General features: G+C 42.9%; 1 protein-coding gene across 10 annotated transcripts in view; it reads left to right on the top strand.

Moving 5' to 3' along the window:
- Positions 1-23045, top strand: part of PARD3 (par-3 family cell polarity regulator) — an 814686-nt gene that overhangs the window by 561341 nt on the left and 230300 nt on the right. For 7 of the 10 annotated variants that reach the window (XM_089668705.1, XM_089668703.1, XM_089668701.1 and 4 more), the window contains one exon: positions 21401-21511. The exons of the other annotated variants lie outside the window; for them this stretch is intronic. In XM_089668705.1, coding sequence (XP_089524831.1) covers positions 21401-21511 — 111 coding nt within the window. The remainder of the gene's footprint in view (positions 1-21400; positions 21512-23045) is intronic. 10 annotated transcript variants of the gene reach the window in all.

Raw genomic sequence — 23045 nt, 5'->3', positions numbered from 1 at the left:
CTCCTTACTTATTATCAAAGTTATTCAAGCAGACATAGCTATCATCCCGTGTGCCATAATGGTCCTTAAGCCAAATGTGCTTTGTAATTTGCACTATTGTACTGTAGAACAGTAATGGCTGGGATCGTACAGAGCATCTAATCAGGAGAAAGTAAATAGCAGAGTAGAAATAAGTGCTTGGTTTTCTTGCTGATTGGATCAGGTGTTAAACACAATGATGGTTCAGGTCCTCAGACATCTTGTCCTTACAGTTTACTGATATCAGTTACAAGACAAGATATTAGCAGTTATAACACTGCTAGAATGCAGCTCTATGCAATTTTTTCCCGTTTTTTATTTCTTCTCTTTCCTTTTTGCTTTTTTTTTTCTTTATATCTTTTATTTTTTTTTTGTTTTGTTTTTTCTATTAATCTCATTCGTATGTGAGCCATAACAAACCGTTAGCTCTCATAGCTCCAATTTCATTTTATTTCTCCTGGTTGCCACTGCCAACTGCATCTGCAGTGCCGCTACATTATAAATCTATCACATAATGTACATTGTGTGTACAAGTGGTTAAGTGTGTGATACTGCATTTCATATGTGCCCAGCACATCCCCTGGGAGACTCTGCTCTGTATATTACTAATGAGCATCTCTATGCATGCCATCTTCTAAAGGAAATGGATGGATGCAAGCTGTAGACAGATCCCTGTGAGGCCTGTCAGTGGTGAGCAAGCTGCGCTGCCACCGAGCTTCCTTGTGGGAGAACTCAAAAGCCAAATGCAGCTGTATAGACAGGAGTGTAAAAGGGAGCTGGGGCTGGAACAGAGGGGGTGTCACTTATCTCATGAAATATATTAACCTCAAAGGAATCACAATGAAATAGACTAGAAATCAGATGAAATGAAAAATCCCTAGCTGTTACTTTTCCTTTTAGTTGAGATCTTTTTTGTATCTCTCGAGCAATTTTTTGTTCTAAATATTCTGTGAGTATATTGTAGTGGTATGAATTTGCCTGGTTTATAAGGCTTTCTGCCTGCTGGTATTCTGGTTAAACACTTGACAAACTCTGAGATTATGATGCATCTGGTATTGTGGTAACGCTGATAATATTATTAATATATATATATAGTGCTGTATAAATGTAATAAATGTTGTAGATAATAATGCTGTAAATGTATCTTCTTAAGATATGTGTTTTGTGTTTTCTTTTCTTCACAATTTCTAATGGTGATTTGGCCTTCTGGCTTCTCCCATTCAGAAATGAATAGCCTAATGGCCATGGATCATTTTTTTTGGTCAAGTAGCTGGCTAATCAAAAAAACAAACAATTTCCCAAGTGGCTAAAAAACTTTTCTGTATATGTGTGGTGTGTAAACATACACTGATGACTCACCTAATATTGAGTAGGCCCCCTTTTTGTTGCCAAAACAGCCCTGACCAAGGTTAAATTAATGACACCCTGAGTTATTGTAAAACGCGATGTGTTTGCCAGAAATCGCATCGCATGGGTGAGAACACCCATGCAATGCGATTCAAATGCGGGTTAAAAAAAAAGAGTCCTGCACATTTTTGGTGAGGATACGATGCGATTTGAGCCATACAAAATATATGGCTCAAATCGCATCTCACAGACATTGCATATAATTCCTGTGCGAATTATATGCAGTCTCCCGCACTGCATTAGTGTGAACCCAGACTGAAGGTATGCTGTGGTATCTGGCACCTAGCTGTCAGTATCAGATTGTTTAGGTTATGTAAGTTGCAAGGTGTGTGGCCTCCATGGATCGGACTTGTTTTTTTTTGATGGATTGAGAGCTGGAGAATTAGGTGTCCAAGTCAGCACTGCAAACTCATTGTTGTGTTCCTCAAACCATTCTTGAACAATTTTTGCACTGTGGTAGGGCGCATTAGCTTGCTGAAATAGGCCACTTCCATCAGGGAATACCATTGCCATAAAAAGGTGTACTTCGTCAGCAACAATATTTTAGGTGGTACATGTCAAAGTAACACCCAGGGCCAGGGTTTCCCAGCAGAACATTGCCCAAAGCATCACACTGCCTCCACTGGCTTGCCTTTTTTCCATAGAGCTTCCTGGTGCCATCTCTTTCCCAGGTAAGTGATACACACGTACCCAGCCATCCACATGATGTAAAAGAAAATGTGAGTCATCAAACCAGTCCACCTTCTATTGCTCCATGGTCCAGTACTGATGCTCACTTGCCCATTGTAGCTTCTCTCTTGGCTGTGGACATGGGTCAGCTTGAGCACCCTGACCGGTCTTCTGCTACACAGCCCCATACACAACAAACTGTGATGCCCATGTTTACTTGCTGCTTAATGTATCCCACCAGCTTTCAGATGCCATTGCAACAAGATAATCAATGTTCACTTGACCCATCAGTGATCTTAATGTTATGGCTGATCGGTGTATGTATTATGTTTATAGAAATCGGTATATTTGCACACTGAATGCGAAGGCTTTGCCTTTTAGAACTGCATAGTGGCAGGGCTTTACTGCCTCTCTGTCTATAGGTCAGGTATTAAAAAAAACAAAACAGATATGTAAGTGTGACCTTAAGTATTATTTAGGATTGTTGGGCAGTTGCTGACCAGAGGAAGGGAGCGCAGGCAGATTTTTTTTTTAACTTGTTGGAAAGTGTTCCATTGATCAAGTTCCAGTCCTTCACTTTTTCCTATGTAGAAGGATAAAAGAGCAAAGTACTGCACGTCATTGCTTGGCAAGGATCATAGAGGGGATCTTGGCGATCTGACAAGGATTCCCATCTGTTGTTTCCATAGACATCTGTTCTTCTGTGGCCACCCTAAAACTGCTCATAGATACCAAATTGCAGTTGCATAATGTAGAAATGTTCACCTTGATGAAGTAATGATTTCTTGTCTGTCATGCACACCTTCTATGCCTCTTATGTGTATGGATGCTATTAATCACAAGGGAGCTTATCCAAATGGTCAGTAAGCAGGTAATGTGAATCACTTTACCTAATAGACAGATGACCACTAAAGTGAGTCTTTACCTATCTTTATAGAACATATAACAGCCATTAATAAGGAATACCAAGTTAAAATGTAAATCCTTCTCCAAATTACTTTTGGGGAAATAATATGATACTAACTTAAAATGTGTTCCACAAATACAGTGGAGTCTCCCTTTAAATCGCCTAGGATGACATGGTAGAGACCTATATAGAGTGTTAATGGTGTGCCTACTGCTTCTGTAATGGCCAAGCCTGCCTCTCGCCTATATGACAATTGATTCAGGTGTCTTTAATGTGTGAAGTCAAAGGTCAGCAGAACTGCCATTATGTCTCAGTCTCAACATGTCAAGCGACAGGTTGTGGAAACATTGAACATTGTTTAAGAAATTGATTTGTTTGGTGGCCTCATTGTGGATGTAAGCTCAGTGCTTCTGAGTTAAATGAACTTGCCTTGTATCAGCTGGATGTGTGGAGTTCCTGAGGTCTTACACTTCTTTCTATTTGTTATAAAAATCCCTCTTCCAATGCTAATATAAAACCTTTTCATTCAGACCAGCCAAGGAAGTGCACAGAAGAATATTTTGTATTCTACAGACATTGTGAAAAGTACACAGGTCTCCCTGTAATGTTTTTGAATACAGGAAACAGGTAGACGTAATGTGCAGAGTCAGTTTAGAAATACAGTGTTACTTTCTCCATCTGAAATGGAAAGTGTGCAGATCAATGCAAGCTGCATTTTTGCACTGTGCAGTTGACAGACAGCAAGAGTGATGAGTTCCACAGGGGCTGAAGCGTCTTTCCCAAGTGCTTAATGACACAGTCTATGCTATAGCAGAACATTACATTGCTATGTTTTGTTATGTATTACCAAAACATAGTGTGGTTGATTTACTAAAGGCAAATAGGCTAAATATCCTCTTCACTTTGCAAGGGAAGTTGCACTTTGCAAAGGAATTTGCCACAGAGTTTGATGAATGAGGTCTTTAGTAAATCGACTCCAGTGTGGTATCTATGAAAATTGGTTCTCAGTAGTGGCTTTGCAGCTGAAACCCATTTTGCATGTTTTGGGTTGTTAAGACATGGTAACCCCTTAACAGTGTCGCCCAGCCCTGTAATAGGTCTTTTATGCCAGGAAGAAGTATTTCTGAGCGGAAAGTTCCCAATCACAAGTAGGGAGCTTTCCTTGAGCCGATGGTAACTGTGTCGGGAACGTGCAGGGGTGTGCGTTCTCGGCGCAATTCTGCTCACATTCTGGTACGCATATGTGCGACCTCTTGGTGTAAAGGCACACACACACTGAGAGGCCTCATATATGCGTACCGCTAATGTCAACAGGTTAAAGATGTTTTGGCGTTATTTATATAGTTTTAATAAGTGTTAGAGACATACCTCACTTATGTGGCTTTAAACAATGGAAGGTGGGGCATGATAGTTAACATTTCCAAACAACTGGAACACTTGGCAAGGTTCCCTTACCATATTGGTGCCCCCTTTCCCATATGCCAGACTAGAGGATCCAACTACAACATCCCCTGCTTACTCCAGTGCAGCTATAGATGTTTAAGGTTTGATGTCAATATAAATCCTGTACACCAAGGCCCAATTTGGTTTCAGAGTAAAACTTTAAAAGAATGAGATAGATGGAAATGCTGCCATTTACTGGCCTTCTTCTGAAAATACAAGTCACCTGGCTGTTATGCTGCCACGCTGGCTTCAGTACCTTCTAAATCATTGATCTAGAACAAGTATGCAGTTTAGGAAAAAAGAGAGAGAAAAGAAAGAAGTCATTATCTGCCCACAGCCACGTTGAACTGGCCAAATATCAATCCATCTATGAGTAGGCTGGTTATACAGAAGTCGATCTCTTGACTGACTTCTGTAGAACTAGCCTGTTGGAAGATTATTTGCTCAACCTGTTCCGAATTTGAGTGTATTCTGACAGCCACTGCCAGAATACAATAGTTCCTCAGGAGGCATTCCCCCATCCACCTTGAATGTGTGGATGGGCGAATCAATTAATTTCTTTTGTTTTAACCTGCTGGTTGGATGAGAGAAAATGAATCATGTGTTGCCTGCCTTAGAGATCACGCTGGTAAATGTGAAACAACCTGAGGTCAGGGTGCAGCTTAACCACTAGCCTACAGGGCACTTCTACCCCCTATTTAATCACCTCTGGGTTTTTAGTTTTTCTTAAATCAAAAACCAATGAAAATTTTGAAGAAAAAAAATGTTTTTTCTTAGTTTTTGTTATACAATTTTGTAAATAAGTGATTTTTCTCCTTCACTGGTGTCCGCTAATGAGACTGCACTGATGGGCACTGATAGGTGGCACTGATGGGCACTGGTAGGCGGCACTGGTGGGCATTGACAGGCATCACTGATGGGCACTGAAAGGCAGCACTCATATATGGCACTGATAGGCAGCACTGACGGGCACTGACTGGCATTGATAAGAGGCACTGATTGGCACTGATGGGTGACACTGAAAGGCAGCTCAGATGGGCACTGAAATGTGGCATGGATGAGCACTGAGAGCTGGCACTGATGGACACTGACAGGTGGTGCTGCTGGGGCTACACAGATCATCAGGGCACACTGATCATCAGAGCTCTGATGATCTGTGTACATGTCCCCTCCGAGGAATGCGGATTACCGGCTCTCCTCTCCTCACGAGCTGTCAGCGTGACAGCTCGTGAGGAGAGAAATGCTGATAACCGGCATTTCCCTGTTTACATGTGATCAGCTGTGATTGGACACAGCTGATCACATGACCGAGCCGACATCTTTGGCTCTTTCCGTGGATCGGTGATCCACTGTGTCCGAGGGACACCGCGCATCGCCGATCCCCGTGCTGCGCGGTTAGAATGGGAGGACGTCATATGACGTCCTCCCAGAACGAGAGAACCGCCTTGCGTCCATCATATTACTATATGGCAGGCGGGAGGCGGTTAAAGTACCTAAATATGGACTTGGAGGCTTCTCAATGGCTTTTGATTGTGTGTACCACACCTGGACCTAAGAATTAGCCTAGAATGGCTGTTAGAATGTGTTGTACGTATACTACTTATGTTAACATAACAGAGAAAGTTTAATCTGTTGTAAATTATCAGATGTCAGGCCAAATTATAGTCTTGGGGATATCGACCTTGCTTGTCCTCCATTACAATATTTTGCTCATTTCTGTGCAATCAGGCCATCATACTGAGTTAATTGCCATCAACAACTTAATTGTCCTTTATTTCATTTGAATTCTACCTTTCACATCCACAGAAATTAGAAAGGCCTTGAGCAATTAACAGAATGAATACTCTGGAAAAGAACTAGAAAAGATTTAGACTGAAATCAAACCTATTCAAGCAGAGTATTGTGTATTGCACTTATGAACAGATAGTGTGAGTGTGTGTGTGTGTATATATATATATATATATATATATATATATATATGTATTTATTATCTCACAGAAGTGAGTAAACCCATCACATTTTTGTAAATATTTTATTATATATTCACATGTGACAACATTGAAGAAATGACACTTTGCTACAGTGTAAAGTAGTGAGTGTACAACTTGTATAACAGTGTAAATTTGTTGGCCCCTCAAAATAACTCAACACACAGCCATTAATGTCTAAACCGCTGGCAACAAAAGTGAGTACATGCCTAAGTGAAAATGTCCAAATTGGGCCCAAAGTGTCAATATTTTGTGTGACCACCATTATTTTCCAGCACTGCCTTAAGCCTCTTGAGTATGGAGTTCACCAGAGCTTCACAGGTTGCCACTGGAGTCCTCTTCCACTCCTCCATGATGATATCACGGAGCTGGTAGATGTTAGAGACCTTGCGCTCCTCCACCTTCCGTTTGAGGATGCCCTACAGATGCTCAATAGGGTTTAGGTCTGGAGACATGCTTGCCAGTCCATCACCTTTACCCTCAGCTTCTTTAGCAAGGCAGTGGTTGTCTTGGAGGTATGTTTGGGGTCGTTATCATGTTGGAATACTGCCCTGTGGCCAAGTCTCCGAAGAGAGGGGATCATGCTCTGCTTCAGTATGTCACAGTACATGTTGGCATTCATAGTTCCCTCAATGAACTGAAGCTCCCCAGTGCCGGCAGCACTCATGCAGCCCCAGACCATGACACTCCCACCACCATGCTTGACTGTAGGCAAGACACACTTGCCTTTGTGCTCCTCACCTGGTTTCCGCAACACACGCTTGACACCATCTGAACCAAATACGTTAATCTTGGTCTCATAAAACCACAGGACATGGTTCCAGTAATCCATGTCCTTAGTCTGCTTGTCTTCAGCAAACTGTTTGCGGGCTTTCTTGAGCATCATCTTTAGAAGAGACTTCCTTCTGGGACGACAGCCATACAGACCAATTGGATGCAGTGTGCGGCGTATGGTCTGAGCACTGACAGACTGACCCCCCCACCCCTTCAACCTCTGCAGCAATGTTGGCAGCGCTCATATGTCTATTTTCCAAAGACAACCTCTGGATATGATGCTGAACACGTGCACTCAACTTCTTTTGGTCAACCATGGCGAGGCGAGTGGAACCTGTCCTGTTAAACCGCTGTATGATCTTGGCCACCATGCTGCAGCTCAGTTTCAGGGTCTTGGCAATCTTCTTATAGCCTAGGCCATCTTTATGTAGAGGGTGAGAGTTCTTTGCCATGAGGTGCCATGTTGAAATTCCAGTGACCAGTATGAGAGAGTGAGAGTGATAACACCAAATTTAACACACCTGCTCCCCATTCACACCTGAGACCTTGTAACACTGAGTCACTTGACACCAGGGAGGGAAAATGGCTAATTGGGCCCAATTTAAGACATTTTTACTTGGGGGCGTACTCACTTTTGTTGCCAGCGGTTTAGGCAATAATGGCTGTGTGTTGAGTTATTTTGAGGGGACAGCAAATTTATACAAGCTGTACACTCACTACTTTACATTGTAGCAAAGTGTCATTTCTTCAGTGTTGTCATATTAAAATATATAATAAAATATTTACAAAACGTGAGGGGTGTACGTATTTCTGTGAGATACTGTGTGTGTAGTGTTTGTGTATATATATTGTGGGGTTAGCTCAGGTGGGGGATCTCCTTCCCTGGGACAAAGGTAGACCGCACAGCAGGCTTTCATCAAAATCTGACTGTTGTCAGTTTTATTAAAAAGGTTTGCAAGAAATATCAAAATAAACAAAACATCAAAATAAACCCTTGCCATCCCGGCACTAACTAAACAGAAGATGATTCCTCTCTGAGAGGTGAAGGGCTTCTCCCTGTCACCAAAATAACAGCAAACCTTTTCTTGTAGGTATAGTCCATACACACAGCTCTCTCAGAATACCTCTCTGACTCCTTGCTCCAGCCCTGCCCTTTTTGTATCACCTGTTGGTGGTCATTAGTGGAGTCCAAACTCTGGTTTGGAACCACCTCTGCCATTGTGGCCCCGAAAACCCAGAGTGGACTCCACCTTACACCTCACAGTATGACCTCATGCGAGGTGACACATATCTTCCATCCATCACTTTGCCGTTCATACTGTCACATATCCCCCCCCTCTGCTCAAGCCCCTGCGGCTGAGCAACTGTCCCAACCAGGCAATGGACCCGGGAAAGGGCATCTACATTACTTTGCAGTTTCCCCGCTCTGTGTTCCACTGTGAATTTGAACACTTGTAGCGCGAGAAACCACCTTGTCACTCGACTGTTTTTCTCCTTATTATCACACATCCATTTGAGCGGGGCATGATCAGTAACCAACTTGAACGGTCTTCCTAACAGGTAATATTTCAGGGCCTCCAAGGCCCATTTGATGGCCAAACATTCCTTCTCCACAATGGCATAGTTTCTCTCATGTTTGTTGAGTTTTCTACTTAGGTAGACCACAGGGTGCTCCTCCCCATCTCTGATTTGGGACAGTACCGCACCTAGTCCCACGTCAGAGGCATCAGTCTGTACCACAAACTCTGTTGTGAAATCTGGAGTCACAAGCACAGGTTGGGCACAGAGAGCTTGTTTCAGCCTTTGAAATGCGGTCTCCACCTCGGGATTCCACTTAATCATGACCGACCCCCTACCTTTCGTCAGATCTGTCAGTGGGGCTGCAATGGTGGCAAAATTGGGGATAAACCGCCTGTAGTATCCTGTGATCCCAAGAAATGCCCGGACTTGCTTTTTATTTACAGGTTGGGGCCACTTTTGAATCGCCTCAATTTTATTGATCTGAGGCCTAATGAGACCTCGACCAATGATGTAGCCAAGATATTTGGCCTCCTCTAAGCCTATGGCACACTTTCTGGGGTTGGCGGTAAGACCTGCTTCCCTCAGCGAATCTACTACCGCTTGCAGGCGGGACAAATGAGATTCCCAGTCTGGACTGTGGATGACAACATCGTCCAAATAGGCAGCTGCATATTGGCGATGTGGTCTTAACGTTTTGTCCATCATTCATTGGAATGATGCCGGAGCACCATGTAGACCAAACGGCATCCGCTTATACTGAAAGGACCCCTCGGGGGTAGAGAATGCCGTCTTTTCTTTTGCAGCTTCCGTTAAAGGAATCTGCCAATAGCCTTTGGTTAAATCTAAGGTGGTTATGTACCGAGCCGTTCCCAACCTGTCAATGAGCTCATCCACCCGAGGCATCGGGTATGCATCAAATTTAGACACACTGTTCAGTTTTCTGAAATCATTACAGAAACGAATAGTTCCATCGGGTTTTGGGACCAACACTATGGGACTCGACCACTCACTGTGAGATTCCTCAATCACTCCCAACTCTAACATGTCCTTTATTTCCTTTGCCTCTGCTTCCCGCCTGGCCTCGGGTATTCTATAGGGCTTGACATTTACGCGGACCTCGGGCTGGGTAACTATGTCATGCTGTATGACTGTCGTCAGTCCAGGTAGGTGAGAGAAGAAATTTCCATTCTTTCTCACAAACTCCGTAACATCATTTTGTTGGGCTAATGATAAGGTTTCCGTTATAGGTACCTGAGGGGCCAAGGGAACCACGTCCTTTTGGGGGCTTGGTACTGCCAACAAACTTTCCCTGTCTTTCCAAGGTTTTAAGAGATTAACATGATAGATTTGTTCGGGTTTCCTTTTTCCTGGCTGGTAAACTTTATAATTTACTTCCCCCACTTTCTCCCTAATTTCAAAGGGACCTTGCCACTTTGCGAGGAATTTACTTTCCACGGTGGGGACTAGCACCAGCACTCTATCCCCAGGGTTGAAGGTACGGATCCTGGCACCCCGGTTATAAACCCTTCTCTGGACCTCCTGGGCTTGCTCCATGTGTTCCCGAACAAGTGGCATGACAGCTGCGATTCTATCCTGCATCTGTGAGATATGCTCGATGACACTTCTATAGGGTGTGGACTCTGTCTCCCAGGTTTCTTTTGCAACATCTAGCAATCCCCTGGGATGTCTACCATACAGTAATTCAAAAGGTGAATATCCTGTAGATGCCTGAGGTACTTCCCGTATAGCAAACATGAGATATGGTAGCAAAAAATCCCAATTTCTACCATCTTTGTCCACCACCTTTTTTAACATATTCTTAAGGGTCTTGTTAAACCTTTCCACAAGCCCATCGGTTTGGGGGTGGTAGACCGAGGTACGGAGATGGGAGATTTTGAACAGTTTGCATAACTCTTTCATAACTCTAGACATAAATGGCGTGCCCTGATCCGTTAATATCTCCTTTGGAATACCTACATGACTAAACACCCGGACAAGCTCTTTGGCGATATCTTTAGCTGAGGTATTACGCAAGGGGATGGCTTCAGGATACCGGGTGGCATAGTCAAGTATCACCAGTATGTGCTGATGGCCCCGGGCAGACTTTACTACTGGACCCACTAGGTCCATGCCCACTCTTTCAAACGGTACTTCAATTATGGGTAGAGGTACTAGCGGACTACGAAAATGGGGTGAGGGCGCAGAATATTGACATTCCGGGCATGACTCACAATGCGCTTTGACGTCTCCATGTAAGCCTGGCCAAAAGAATCTCTGGGTTATTCTCTCCTTTGTTTTCTCTACACCCATGTGTCCACCCATTATATGCCCATGGGCTAAATCTAGTACCATCCGGCGAAAGGGTTTGGGGACCACTAACTGTTCTACCACCTCCTCCCCTTGCTTTACCACTTGATACAGCAAGTTATTGTTAAGAGCCATGTAGGGAAAAGACACCGCTACATCATTTTCAACTGGTTCCCCATCAATCATTTTAATATTTTCACGGGCTCTATTAAGTGTGGAATCTTTCAGTTGTTCCGTACAAAAATCCTCTTTTCTGACCTCTAGGTCAGGCACCACATTCTGTCCACTCTCACTAGAGCCAGCGATCATCTCTTGTTCTATATCCTCAATGTCTGGGGTTGGATCCAACTCCTCCTGCTCCCCAGCCATTACAGAAAAAGGAAAAATGTCTACACCTTCCTTGGACACACCAACAGTTTCCCCTTCCACCTTACCGTCAAAGGGGTCAGGAGTGAGTTCAGGAGTTTTCAGTGTTTCCCCAGTAGGGAGATCTCGGTCCTCCTGACTCCCCTCCTTATCCCATAACTTCCAGAAATGGGGAAAATCTCTCCCCAATATGGCTTCATGAAGCAGGGAGGGCACCACTCCTACTGAATGTGTCACAGGGCCCCAGGGAGTATCAATCTCCACCATAGCAGTCTGGTAATTACGTGTATCACCATGAATACAAATAACCCCAATAGTGCTAGGGTGTAACCTTGCAGGGTTTACCAAATCACTTTTAACTAAGGTCACAACACTCCCCGAGTCTAGCAGAGCAGTTACTGGCTTTTCATCAATTGCAATCACACACATTTGCTTTTCCATGCGTTTCTGACATGCTGCAGTACATACCACCTGTGCAAAAAGAGACATGCGTTTTCCTAAATAAGCATTTTCACATTGCATAGGTTCATCATTTAAAGGACAGTTTGCAGCAATATGACCTAACGCATGACAACGATAACATATTATATGTTCAGTACTTAGACCTCTAAACGGCTTTGGGGACCTTCCTGACCTATTTGGCCAGTCTCTAGGTCCTGAGCCTACAGTCTCATTAACTGACACAATCGTCTTATCATTTTTCCCTGAGCCTTTGGCCCATGGAACAGTCTTACTGGATCTTCCGGATAGTTTTCCACCCCTAGTGACATTGGGGTACGGCTCAGGTGAGTGCAAAAAGTCCTCAGCGGCTGCATATCTCTCCACCAGGTCCACCAGCTCATTTGCAGATTTAGGGTCTCCATGGCCAACCCACTTCCTCAAAGTGGCAGGGAGCGCACGTGAATATTGGTCCATGACCACACGCTCCACAATCTGAGGGCCTGACAATACCTCTGGCTGGAGCCACTTCTTGGTGAGATGTATCAAATCAAACATCTGGGATCTGGGTGGTTTGTCAGCCCTGTAATGCCACTGATGCACCCGTTGAGCCCGGACTGCAATGGTGACGCCCAGGCGTGCAAGGACCTCAGCCTTCAGTTTCTCATAGTCCTGGGCATCCCCTGGTTCCAGGTCATAATAGGCTTTTTGGGATTCACCCGTCAGAAATGGTGCAAGCAGTCCTGCCCATTGCACTTTTTGCCATCCTTCCCGAACAGCAACCCTTTCAAAAGTTGTGAGATAGGCCTCCACATCATGCGCAGGTGTCAACTTTTGCAAAAAATGGCTGGCCCGCGCCATTTTCTGTTCCACTGGCAGCGGATCTGCGGACTCCTTCCTTAATTCCAATAGGTGTTGGGCCATCTCCTTAAGGAGTTCTCGGTCTGCTTGTTGGGCTTCCGACAACCGGCAATTCACTTCCTGTTGTGCTTGTTTGGCCTCCTGTTGTGTTCGTTGAGCCTCTGCAAACTGGCGATTCGCCTCCTGTTGTGCTGCATTGGCCTCTGCGAACTGGCGATTGGTTTCCTGCTGGGTTGCAGTGGCCTGCAGCAAGGCTCTTATCACATCCTCCATCTTCCCACTTGCTCAGGAAGTTGCCCGCATCCTCCACCATATGTGGGGTTAGCTCAGGTGGGGGATCTCCTTCCCTGGGACAAAGGTAGACCGCACAGCAGGCTTTCGTCAACATCTGACTGGTTGTCAGTTTTATTAAAAAGGTTTGCAAGAAATATCAAAATAAACCCTTGCCATCCCGGCACTAACTAAACAGAAGATGATTCCTCTCTCAGAGGTGAAGGGCTTCTCCCTGTCACTAAAACAAAATAACAGCAAACCTTTTCTTGTAGGTATAGTCCATACACACAGCTCTCTCAGAATACCTCTCTGAGTCCCAGGCCACGAGCAACTCCTTGCTCCAGCCCTGCCCTTTTTGTATCACCTGTTGGTGGTCATTAGTGGAGTCCAAACTCTGGTTCGGAACCACCTCTGCCATTGTGGCCCCGAAAACCCGGAGTGGACTCCACCTTACACCTTACAGTATGACCTCATGCGAGGTGACACATATCTTCCATCCATCACTTTGCCGTTCATACTGTCACAATATATATAATATATACACTCACCGGCCATTTTATTAGGTACACCTGTTCAATTGCTTGGTACCACAAATTGCTAATCAGCCAATCACATGGCAGCAATGCATTTGGGCATATAAATGTAGTGAAGACGACTTGCTGAAGGTCAAACTGAGCAACAGAATGGGGAAGAAAGGGGATTTAAATTACTTTGAACATGGCATGGTTGTTGGTGCCAGATGGGCTGGTCTGAGTATTTAAAAAACTGATCTACTGGAATTTTCATGCACAAGCATCTCTAGGGATTAGAGTATGGTCCGAAAATGAAAAAATGTCCAGTAAGTGCCAGTTGTGTGGACGAAAATGCCTTGTAGGTGTCAGAGGAGAATGGGCAGGCTGGTTGCTGCGATATTCAGAAAGTAGGGTCAGAATTTGGTATAAACAGCATGAAAGCATGGATCCATCCTGCCTTGTATCAGTGGTTCAGGCTGGTGGTAGTATAATGATGTGGGGGATATGTTCTTGCAGTAGCAAGCTGTACTTAATAAAGTGGCCGGTGAGTGAGTGTGTATGTGTACAGATATATATATATATATATATATATATATATATATATATATATATATATATTACATAGCCGGTATTTACAGGTATGCATACATCCACACACATACTAGGACCGATTTTGTAAAGCATGTCTGTGGAGTGCCACAAGAGTATTGCTAGGAATGGGTCTACCATTTTATCACAAAGGTTTTGAAATAGGGGAAAATCCCTAACAAACATGAGCCATTTATCTTGCTCTTCTCTTGAGGCTGTTGTAAACTCTCTATTGTTCCCTGTCTCATATCACATCTCATTAGAAATCCCTCAATAGCAGCTGTTGAACTCTGTAGAACTGTGAAAATAAAATGTTACATTTACTTCTATCTCTACTTTCCATTTATAAAAATAATTCTGGGCCAACTGAGGCAGACCTATACGCTACTCAGAAAAATTAAAGGAACACTTTGAAAACACATCAGATCTCAATAGGGAAAAATATCATGCTGGATATCTACACTGATACGGACTGGGTAATGTGTTAGGAACGTAAGGATGCTCCATTGTTTGATCAACTTATAGAGGACTGAATTCAAAGACACCCTGAAAATCAAAGTGAAAAAATTATGCAGCAGGCTTGTCCATTTTACTGAAATTTCATTGCAGCAACTCAAAATGGTACTCGATAGTTTGTGTGGCCCCAACGTGCATGTATGCATGCCTGACAATGTCGGGGCATGCTCCTAAAGAGATGACGGATGGTGTCCTGGGGTATTTCCTTCCAGATCTGGACCAGTGTATCACTATGCTCCTGGACAGTCTGAGGTGCAACCTGACGTTGTCGGATGGACTGAAACTTGATATCCCAGAGGTGTTCTATTGGATTTAGGTCCGGCGAGTGTGGGGGCCATTCAGTGGTATCAATTCCTTCATCCTCCAGGAACTGCCTGCATACTCACGCCACATGAGATTGGGCATTGTCATGCACCAGGAGGAACCCAGGACCCACTGCACCAGCATGGGATCTGACAATGGGTCCAAGGATTTCATCCCGATAACTGTCAGGGTGCCATTGTCTAGCCCAGGGGTCTCCAAACTGCGGCCATGAGTGGCAGATATGGCCTTTTGCTACCCTTTATCCAGCCCTTGGGGCACTATTCCTCCCACTGAGACCAACAATGGGGCAGCACTTCTTGCATAGAAACCAATGGTGGTGTACCATTCTTCCCAGTAGAGCCAATGATGATATACTATTCTTCGCACTAATACCAATGATGGGGCACTACTCCTCCTACTGACCATCAATCTTGAGGCCATATTTATTCTCACTGATGCTAGGGCAAGGACATTTTCTATCCTCACTGGGCCTAATCCAGCCTTCCTAAAGTCTGAAGGCCCTTTGTTTGAAAAGTTTTGAGACCCCTGGTCTAGCCTGTAGAGGTATGTGCATCCCTCCATGGATATACCTCCCCAGACCATCACTGACCCACCACCAAAATGGTCATGCTGAACAATGTTAAAGGCAGCATAATGTTCTCCAAGGCTTCTCCAGACCCTTTCACTTCTGTCACATGTGCTCAGGGTGAACCTGCTCTCATCTATGAAAAGCACAAGGTGCCAGTGGCGAACCTGCCATTTCTGGTGTTCAATGGCAAATGCCAGTCAAGCTTTATGGTTCTGGGCAGTGAGCACAGGGCCCACTAGAGGATGTCGGGCCCTCAGGCTACCCTCATGAAGTCTGTTTCTGATTGTTTGGTCATAGACATTCACACGAGTGGCCTGCTGGAGGTCATTTTGTAGGGCTCTGGCAGTGCTTATCCTGTTCCTTTTTGCACAAAGGAGCAGATGACATTCCTGCTGAAGGATTAAGAACCTTCTACGGCCCTGTCCAGCTCTCCTAGAGTAACTGTTTGTCTCTTGAAATCTCCTCCATGCTATTGAGACAAAGCAAACCTTCTGGCTATGGCATGTATTGATGTGCCATCCTGGAGGAGCTGGACTGCCTGTGTAACCTCTGTAGGGTTCAGGTATCGCCTCATACTACCAGTATCGCCTCATACTACTACTGACACTGACCCCAGCCAAAACTAGTGAAAAACAGTCAGAAAAGACGAGTAGGGAAAAAAATGTCAGTGGCCTCCACCTGTAAAACCATTCCTGTTTTGGGGTGCACCTGTTGTTAATTTAATTAACACCAAAGCAACTGAAACTGATTAACAGCTCGCTGTGCTACTTGACTGAGTTTTCACAGCTGCTATATAGGGATTGCTAAGAGCTATAGCATACAAGTGGGAGCAATATAGAGCTTACAGCAATATCTGTGCATAGTGAAATAAAGTACTGGGCTTGTTTGGGCTGCATTCTCTGTATATTTCTGTGTGCTCTTTAATGCTGATGTCTCCATAGTGCTTTTGTCATTTCCTACCCCTGTGAAAATACCAGGCCAGAAAATAGGTGTTCTTCATGCTGGGTCCAGAAACAAATAAAACCCTGCCCCCTAACCCCAGCAGAACAGGCGTTAAAAGGTTGGAGGTTGGTGGCATACACGTTTGACATGCATAGAATAAGTGACTGGTGTTCAGGGGTTGTCATTCATATCCTATTCTTGTATTTTCTTTTTTTTTAAATACTTATTGTTCTAAAACTAGATGAAGTGAGATGACAATATGAATACAGAGGCTAGCTAATAAATTAGGCTTTTCCATTTCTACCATTCATAACCAATTTAACACTATGGGACTTTTTATGTCTTAATCAGTTTTTGTTTTTCTTCATTAATCAACTAATGGATGTTTCTTCTATAGCTTGCTGTCCTAATGAAATCCGTAGGTAATTTGGCAGGCTACAATGATCTCATCAGTAACGCAGCAAGTTTAGCCCATTTAACAGATTAAATTGAGATTTTATTTGGTTTTGTTGTGCTTGAAATTCAGCATATTTGGATAAAGAGCGACTTTAACCAGTTTAGGTCTAGAAACAAGTGCCTGAACACTAGCTCGAGTTCAGATTTTTTCCAGTGGGCGGGCTTTTGTTCTTGCATTATTTAATAGTTAATCGACCAATAAAGGAACTGCAACTGTATTCTAATTAAGAAAAAAAAAAGCAAGTTGCTTACAAGGATACATATGTAACTAACAGAGAATAATTAAGTTAGTTTGTCATGGAGCAAAAAACAGTGGATATAAAAAGTGTACATACCCCTGTCAAAATATCAAGGTTTCTGTGATGTAAAAAAAATAAGACAAAGATAAATATTTTCAGAACTTTTTCCACCTTTAATGTGACCTATAAACTGTACAACTCAATTGAAAAACAAACTGAAATCTTTTAGGGTGGGAGTAAACATATCATGTGGTTGTATAAATGTGCACACCCTCTTATAACTGGGGGTGTAGTGGTGTTCAGAATTAGGCAATCACATTCAAAATCATGTTAAATAGGAGTCAGTACACACCTGCCATCATTTAAAGTGCCTCTGATTAACCCCAAACAAAGTTCAGCTGTTCTAGTAGGTCTTTCCTGACATTTTCTTAGTTGCATCCTACAGCAAAAAGCCATGGTCTGCAGAGAGCTTCCAAAGCATCAGAGGATCTCATTGTTAAAAAGTATCAGGAGAAGGGTACAAAAAAATTTCCAAGGCATTAGATATACCATGAAACACAGTGAAGACTGTCATCATCAAGTGGAGAAAATTGGACGTAACAGTGACATTACCAAGAACTGGACGTCCCTCCAAAATTGATGAAAAGATGAGAAAATAACTGGTCTGGGAGGCTGCCCAGAGGCCTATAGCAACATTAAAGGAGCTGCAGGAATATCTGGCAAGTACTGGCTGTGTGGTACATGTGACAACAATCTCCCATATTCTTCATATGTCTGGGCTATGGGGTAGACTGGCAAGACTTTAGCCTTTTCTTATGAAGAAAAACATCCAAGCCCAGCTAACTTTTGCAAAAACACATCTGAAGTTGCCAAAAAGCATGTGGGAAAATGTGTTATGGTCTGATATAACCAAGGTTGAACTTTTTGGCCATAATTCCAAAAGATATGTTTGGCACAAAAACAACACTGCACATCACCAAAAGAACACCATACCCACAGTGAAGCATGGTGGTGGGGGCAGCAAAATGCTTTGGGGCTGTTTTTATTCAGCTGGAACTGAGGCCTTAGTCAAGGTAGAGGGAATTATGAACAGTTCCAAATACCAGTCAATATTGGCACAAAACCTTCAGGCTTCTGCTAGAAAGCTGAACATGAAGAGGAACTTCATCTTTCAGCATGACAACAACTCAAAGCATACATCCAAATCAACAAAGGAATGGCTTCACCAGAAGAAGATTAAAGTTTAGAAATGGCCCAGCCAGAGCCCTGACCTGAATCCGTTCGAACATCTGTGGGGTGATCTGAAGAGGGCTGTGCACAGGAGATGCCCTCGAAATCTGACCAATTTGGAGTGTTTTTGCAAAGAAGAGTGGGCAAAATAAAGTCAAGATGTACCATGCTTATAGACTCATATCCAAAAAGACTGAGTGCTGTAAAAAAATCAAAAGGTGCTTCAACAAAGTATTAATTTAAGGGTGTGCACACTTATGCAACCATATTACTTTAGTTTTTTTATTTTTCAGTTTGTTGTTTAACTGAGTTGCACAGTTTATAGGTCACATTAAAGGTGGAAAAAGTTCTGAATTGATTTATCTTTGTCTCATTTTGTTACATCACAGAAACCTGACATTTTAACAGCGGTGTGTAGACTTCTTATGTCCACTCTACATTGATGAGAACCCTCATATGCAAAGTGCCATACCTTACTACTGGGTCAAATACCAGTCCTGGGGCAGCCAAGCTGAATTAGTCCAGCTTCACTGCAAATGGAACTCTTCTGGGACTAGAGCTTACAATTCTGAGAATGGTGGGTTGGTGTTGAGTTCAGGAGTCAATCAGCTCAATTTGGGATCCAGCATCTTGATTTTAAGAGTGTCTCTCTTGATTAATAATACAAAGATGCCAAATTCTGCAACATATAGATTTTCACTTTTTCTATATATAATTAGATTTTGAACCGAGAACATTAGTATTGGCACAAAGCTGTGCATGATAACTTTTTCAACATAAAAAAATAAAAACAAATCATGTTTAACCCTTTCACTGGCAGGCCCTGCGTTCCACTTTTAAACTTTTTTGTATTTTTTTCCCCTACAGCTTTCAGAATTTGTAAAAGACCCCCAAACCATACATTTTCTGAAAGCACATGACCAGTAGAATAAAAAGGTGTTTTTTAGGGCCCCATGATATTTGCGCAGATGTTTATCAAAACAATATTTTCACTAAAATCATTATTTGCAGATATAAACATAGCAAATTTTACAAAATTCCTGCTAAATTCCTACTGAATGTAAAAGTTTAATCTGTATTGAGTTAATAAATACCAAATATTTGTGTATGTTCGATTTTCCCGATTTTGCAAAAAGGTGCAATTTAAAATTTACAAACATTTCTGCACAAATCTGGAGTTTTTCATTTTTCACTTACGGCTCTCAGCATGAACAAGGCCTTAGGCCTTGTTTAGACTTGTGTTTGGGGGTAGCAAAAATGTGTGGTTGAGCTGCATTTTTGCTGCTTGCCAAACACTCAGGGTGGTGATGCTTTGTGCCCGCAGCAAAGTTGACCCAACTGTTTGACCTAATAGCGATGCCATCCGCCAAACACTACACATGAAGTGTAATGCATGTGGTTGCGGTGCATTTGTTGATAAAATGGAGTTACAACAGGCTATGAGGAGGTGTCACATAGCTTCCTCACCGCCTGTCAGCCACTGGAACGCGATCTGAGCATGGATCGGGCTTCAGAGGCAAGGGAGATTTAGATGCATGTCTAAATTAAACCTTACTATGTATTTATTTGTTTTAAAAACTTCATTATTTTTTTTATTTTGAACAAGTACATTTTTATTTGTAATACTTTTTACATTTTGGGGGGTGGGGCTTTGGAGAGACTTCGGGGTTCTAAACACACTTCTAATGCTTTTTTTGAAACCGAGAAAGGGACTGAAGACAGTCTGACTTGTCTGAGCTGCACTGTAAATGAATGAGATAGGAGTCTGTATACGGACCTAGCAGCAAAAGGGTTAAAGGAGAATTGGAGAGTTGGAGAAGAGAGGTGGGGTGGAGAAAGAAAGATGAAGAAGTAGATAGATTAAAAGGTGGCATGACTGGGGTGGGATTTCAGTTTGTTGTATTTTGGTTACCAGTTTATAATTTTATGAGATGGCAGTCAAAGTTGGCTGGTATTTCATATTCCGTATTTCTTTAATTTGGGCAATTATTATTTATTTATATTTTTTTCATGATGGACAACTGAAATCATCTTGCCTCTTTAATTAACTTGCCGAGTGTTAGCAGCAGAAACATTACAGTAATTATGGTGTTTCTTGCACACCAGCCATAAATCAGTAACTTCCGAATAGATCTTTATAGGTTTAGGACATCTAGTGCGAGTGGAGGATTTTGGTTTTAAGGATTCAGATAATAATGTATTTCTGGTATGTACAATAAGAGTAGAATAGAAAAAAAGGTAGGAATGGTCCAGATTATGAGCATGGCTTGCAACATCGATCCGTACTTGACCTAACTGGAGACAACGTGGGCAGAGGCTCTTGTGGTTGGAAATTCTTCTGCAACAGGGACAGTACCTCTGTGTAGATGAGTGAAAGGTCAGAAATACTACATGCTGCTGCCAGCATCAAACGTGTGTAGTAAGAAGATCCTGGCACTGTTTTATGCAAGGACATGCAGCTATTTCCACCTTTTTTTTTTTTAGACTAATTTGCCATTTCCTTGCAATGTATACAGACAACATACTGCTCATTTTTCCACTTCTACATTGTTTGATAGCATACAATATAAACTGAAAGTCTCCTTTAAGGAGCCCAGGGAACATTTTCTTCAATTGACATCAGTAGTAAAATCTGTAATTTTCTTTGGGCGCTGTAGTACCCTGGCTTTTTAGATTCGTCCATCCCTGAGTTGATTTTCTAAAGACCAGTCAATGTGAGGCGTACTATGTGAAGCCTGTTTTCACTTAGTGTTTTACTACCAATTTAGACAGTTTGAGCTTCTATCCGGCCCTATAATAATCTCTGCTATTATTTCCAAAGTAGGAAAGCTGTTAAAACTCAAGTGTAGCCGAATAGGACATCTATAAACTGGTTGTGCTGATTGCATTGTGGCAGTGAATATCCCTGCAGAAAACAGCGAGGACGCGGAAGCAGAAATCTTGTAATCAAGTAACTGTGCACTGTTAGCAGCAGAGAATGGCCTCCACAAAGGCACTTGTTGTCGCCTTTTCATTCTGCAGACCAGTGTTAGAATTGCGCTTGTTCTTGACAGGTTTGGCAAACATCGAAAAGATGACAAGATTGATCACAGGGGATCGTGGAAAATGAAAGAAGCCCACCCTTCAGAAGATGACAGGATGCGAATGAGGCAAGAACAGGAGAGGTAGACTTCAACTGCGCCTTAATTAGCATCTTTTCCTAACCTTGCAGCATGCGTGTCTTATGCCACATTGAAAGCTACTGACATAACCTTTCTAAAAAACCACAGTACAAGAGTTTAAAATATCACCTTGTTTGTCTTGAAGGCTTGTTTTCTATTTTATTTATTTATATATTTATCTTTTTCTGGTTTTATCAAATCTGATACATAGACTCCTCCACCACTTTTTTTTTTTTTTACGTTGGAGGGGGGGGGGGGGGGTGCATGTGTAAATCTCTCCTCCTTTTATTGTATGCTCCGATACTCCTCTCACACAGTTAATGGACACTGAAATCTTTTGCTTCATGTTTGCATGCTGCGCATGTGTGTATAATGTGCATATTATTTCCCTGTAGCGTATTAGAGTACCTGCGTATAAAACCGTTTTCTTTTACCTAGTGATCTGGTATGATTATGATTGATGGATTATATGTTGTGGTTTGTCTTTTGCATATTCAGTAACCTAGTACTTTTTAAATCAGGTTACTCTTGAGTGTACTGAGTTTGTTATCTAAGTAGCACTGTTTTTGACCCACTTCACCAAAATATGCTGCACACAGCAGTATTACCGTTGTCTGATGGATCTCCCATACAGAGTTAAAGAAAGATATTTAAATCGTCAGTCTCCTCTCTGTGAAGAAATCCATGGAATGCATTTACTTAACTATTTGGGCCGGTTTATTTGGTTTATTGGGAAACTGACACACCAGCATTTACAAACAGGAATAATTCTATGTAGAATAGTTACATAGTCTGGTTGGAAAAAGACCACCCAGTTCAACCAATAGAAGGGAAAAAAGAATATTAGAATTATTTACTCTCTTATTTTATTTCATGTCCACATATTGTAAAATACATAGCCCAGCTGTATAGACTACATACAGCAGGGGTGTCAAACTCAAAATTTCACTGCGGACTGCATCAGCACTATGACTTCCCTCAAAGGGGCGGTAGTATCTGTAATACTAGATATCCAGGGCACCCCACCTCCCTTGCTTCAAAAGTCAAGAACCCCCCAAAATCACACACCATCAGAAGCAGAGTCCTCCACCCTCCCTTACATCACAGTGCAAGTTAACTCCCCTTACATTGTGCATCTGCTAGGAAGAAGCTGGGTACTGAACTTGGAAGCAGAAAGTGCATGCAGGGACTGGAGAAGGACCAGGGCTGGAGTCAGCTGCCAGAGTCTGTTGAATGCCGAGACCAAGGAAGGGAGGGGGAGGAAAGGGGGTGCTGCGGTTGCACAGAGAGGTGCAGGATCTGTAAGAGTTCTGTCCTCTCTGCTGCCGAACACAGAGATTGGGGGCTTACAAAGACGAGCCTCTCTGCAGCTACATGGAGGAGTGCAGGATCTAGCAGAAGAGTTCTGTCCTCCTCTCTGCTGCCGATTGCTGAGACACGGTGGGGGTGGAGACTAGGAGGTTGTCACAGTCGCAGGAGAAGTTTGAAGGCCACACGAAATGACTTGATGGGACAAAATCGGCCCCCGGGCCTTGTA

The sequence above is a fragment of the Staurois parvus genome, unplaced genomic scaffold (assembly GCF_062004578.1).
Source record: "Staurois parvus isolate SC_StPar_1 unplaced genomic scaffold, SC_StPar_1.0 ptg000061l, whole genome shotgun sequence".
NCBI classification, from domain to species: Eukaryota; Metazoa; Chordata; class Amphibia; order Anura; family Ranidae; genus Staurois; species Staurois parvus.
Note: the sequence above shows the minus strand (reverse complement) of the source record. Positions and strands in the feature narration are given on the sequence as shown.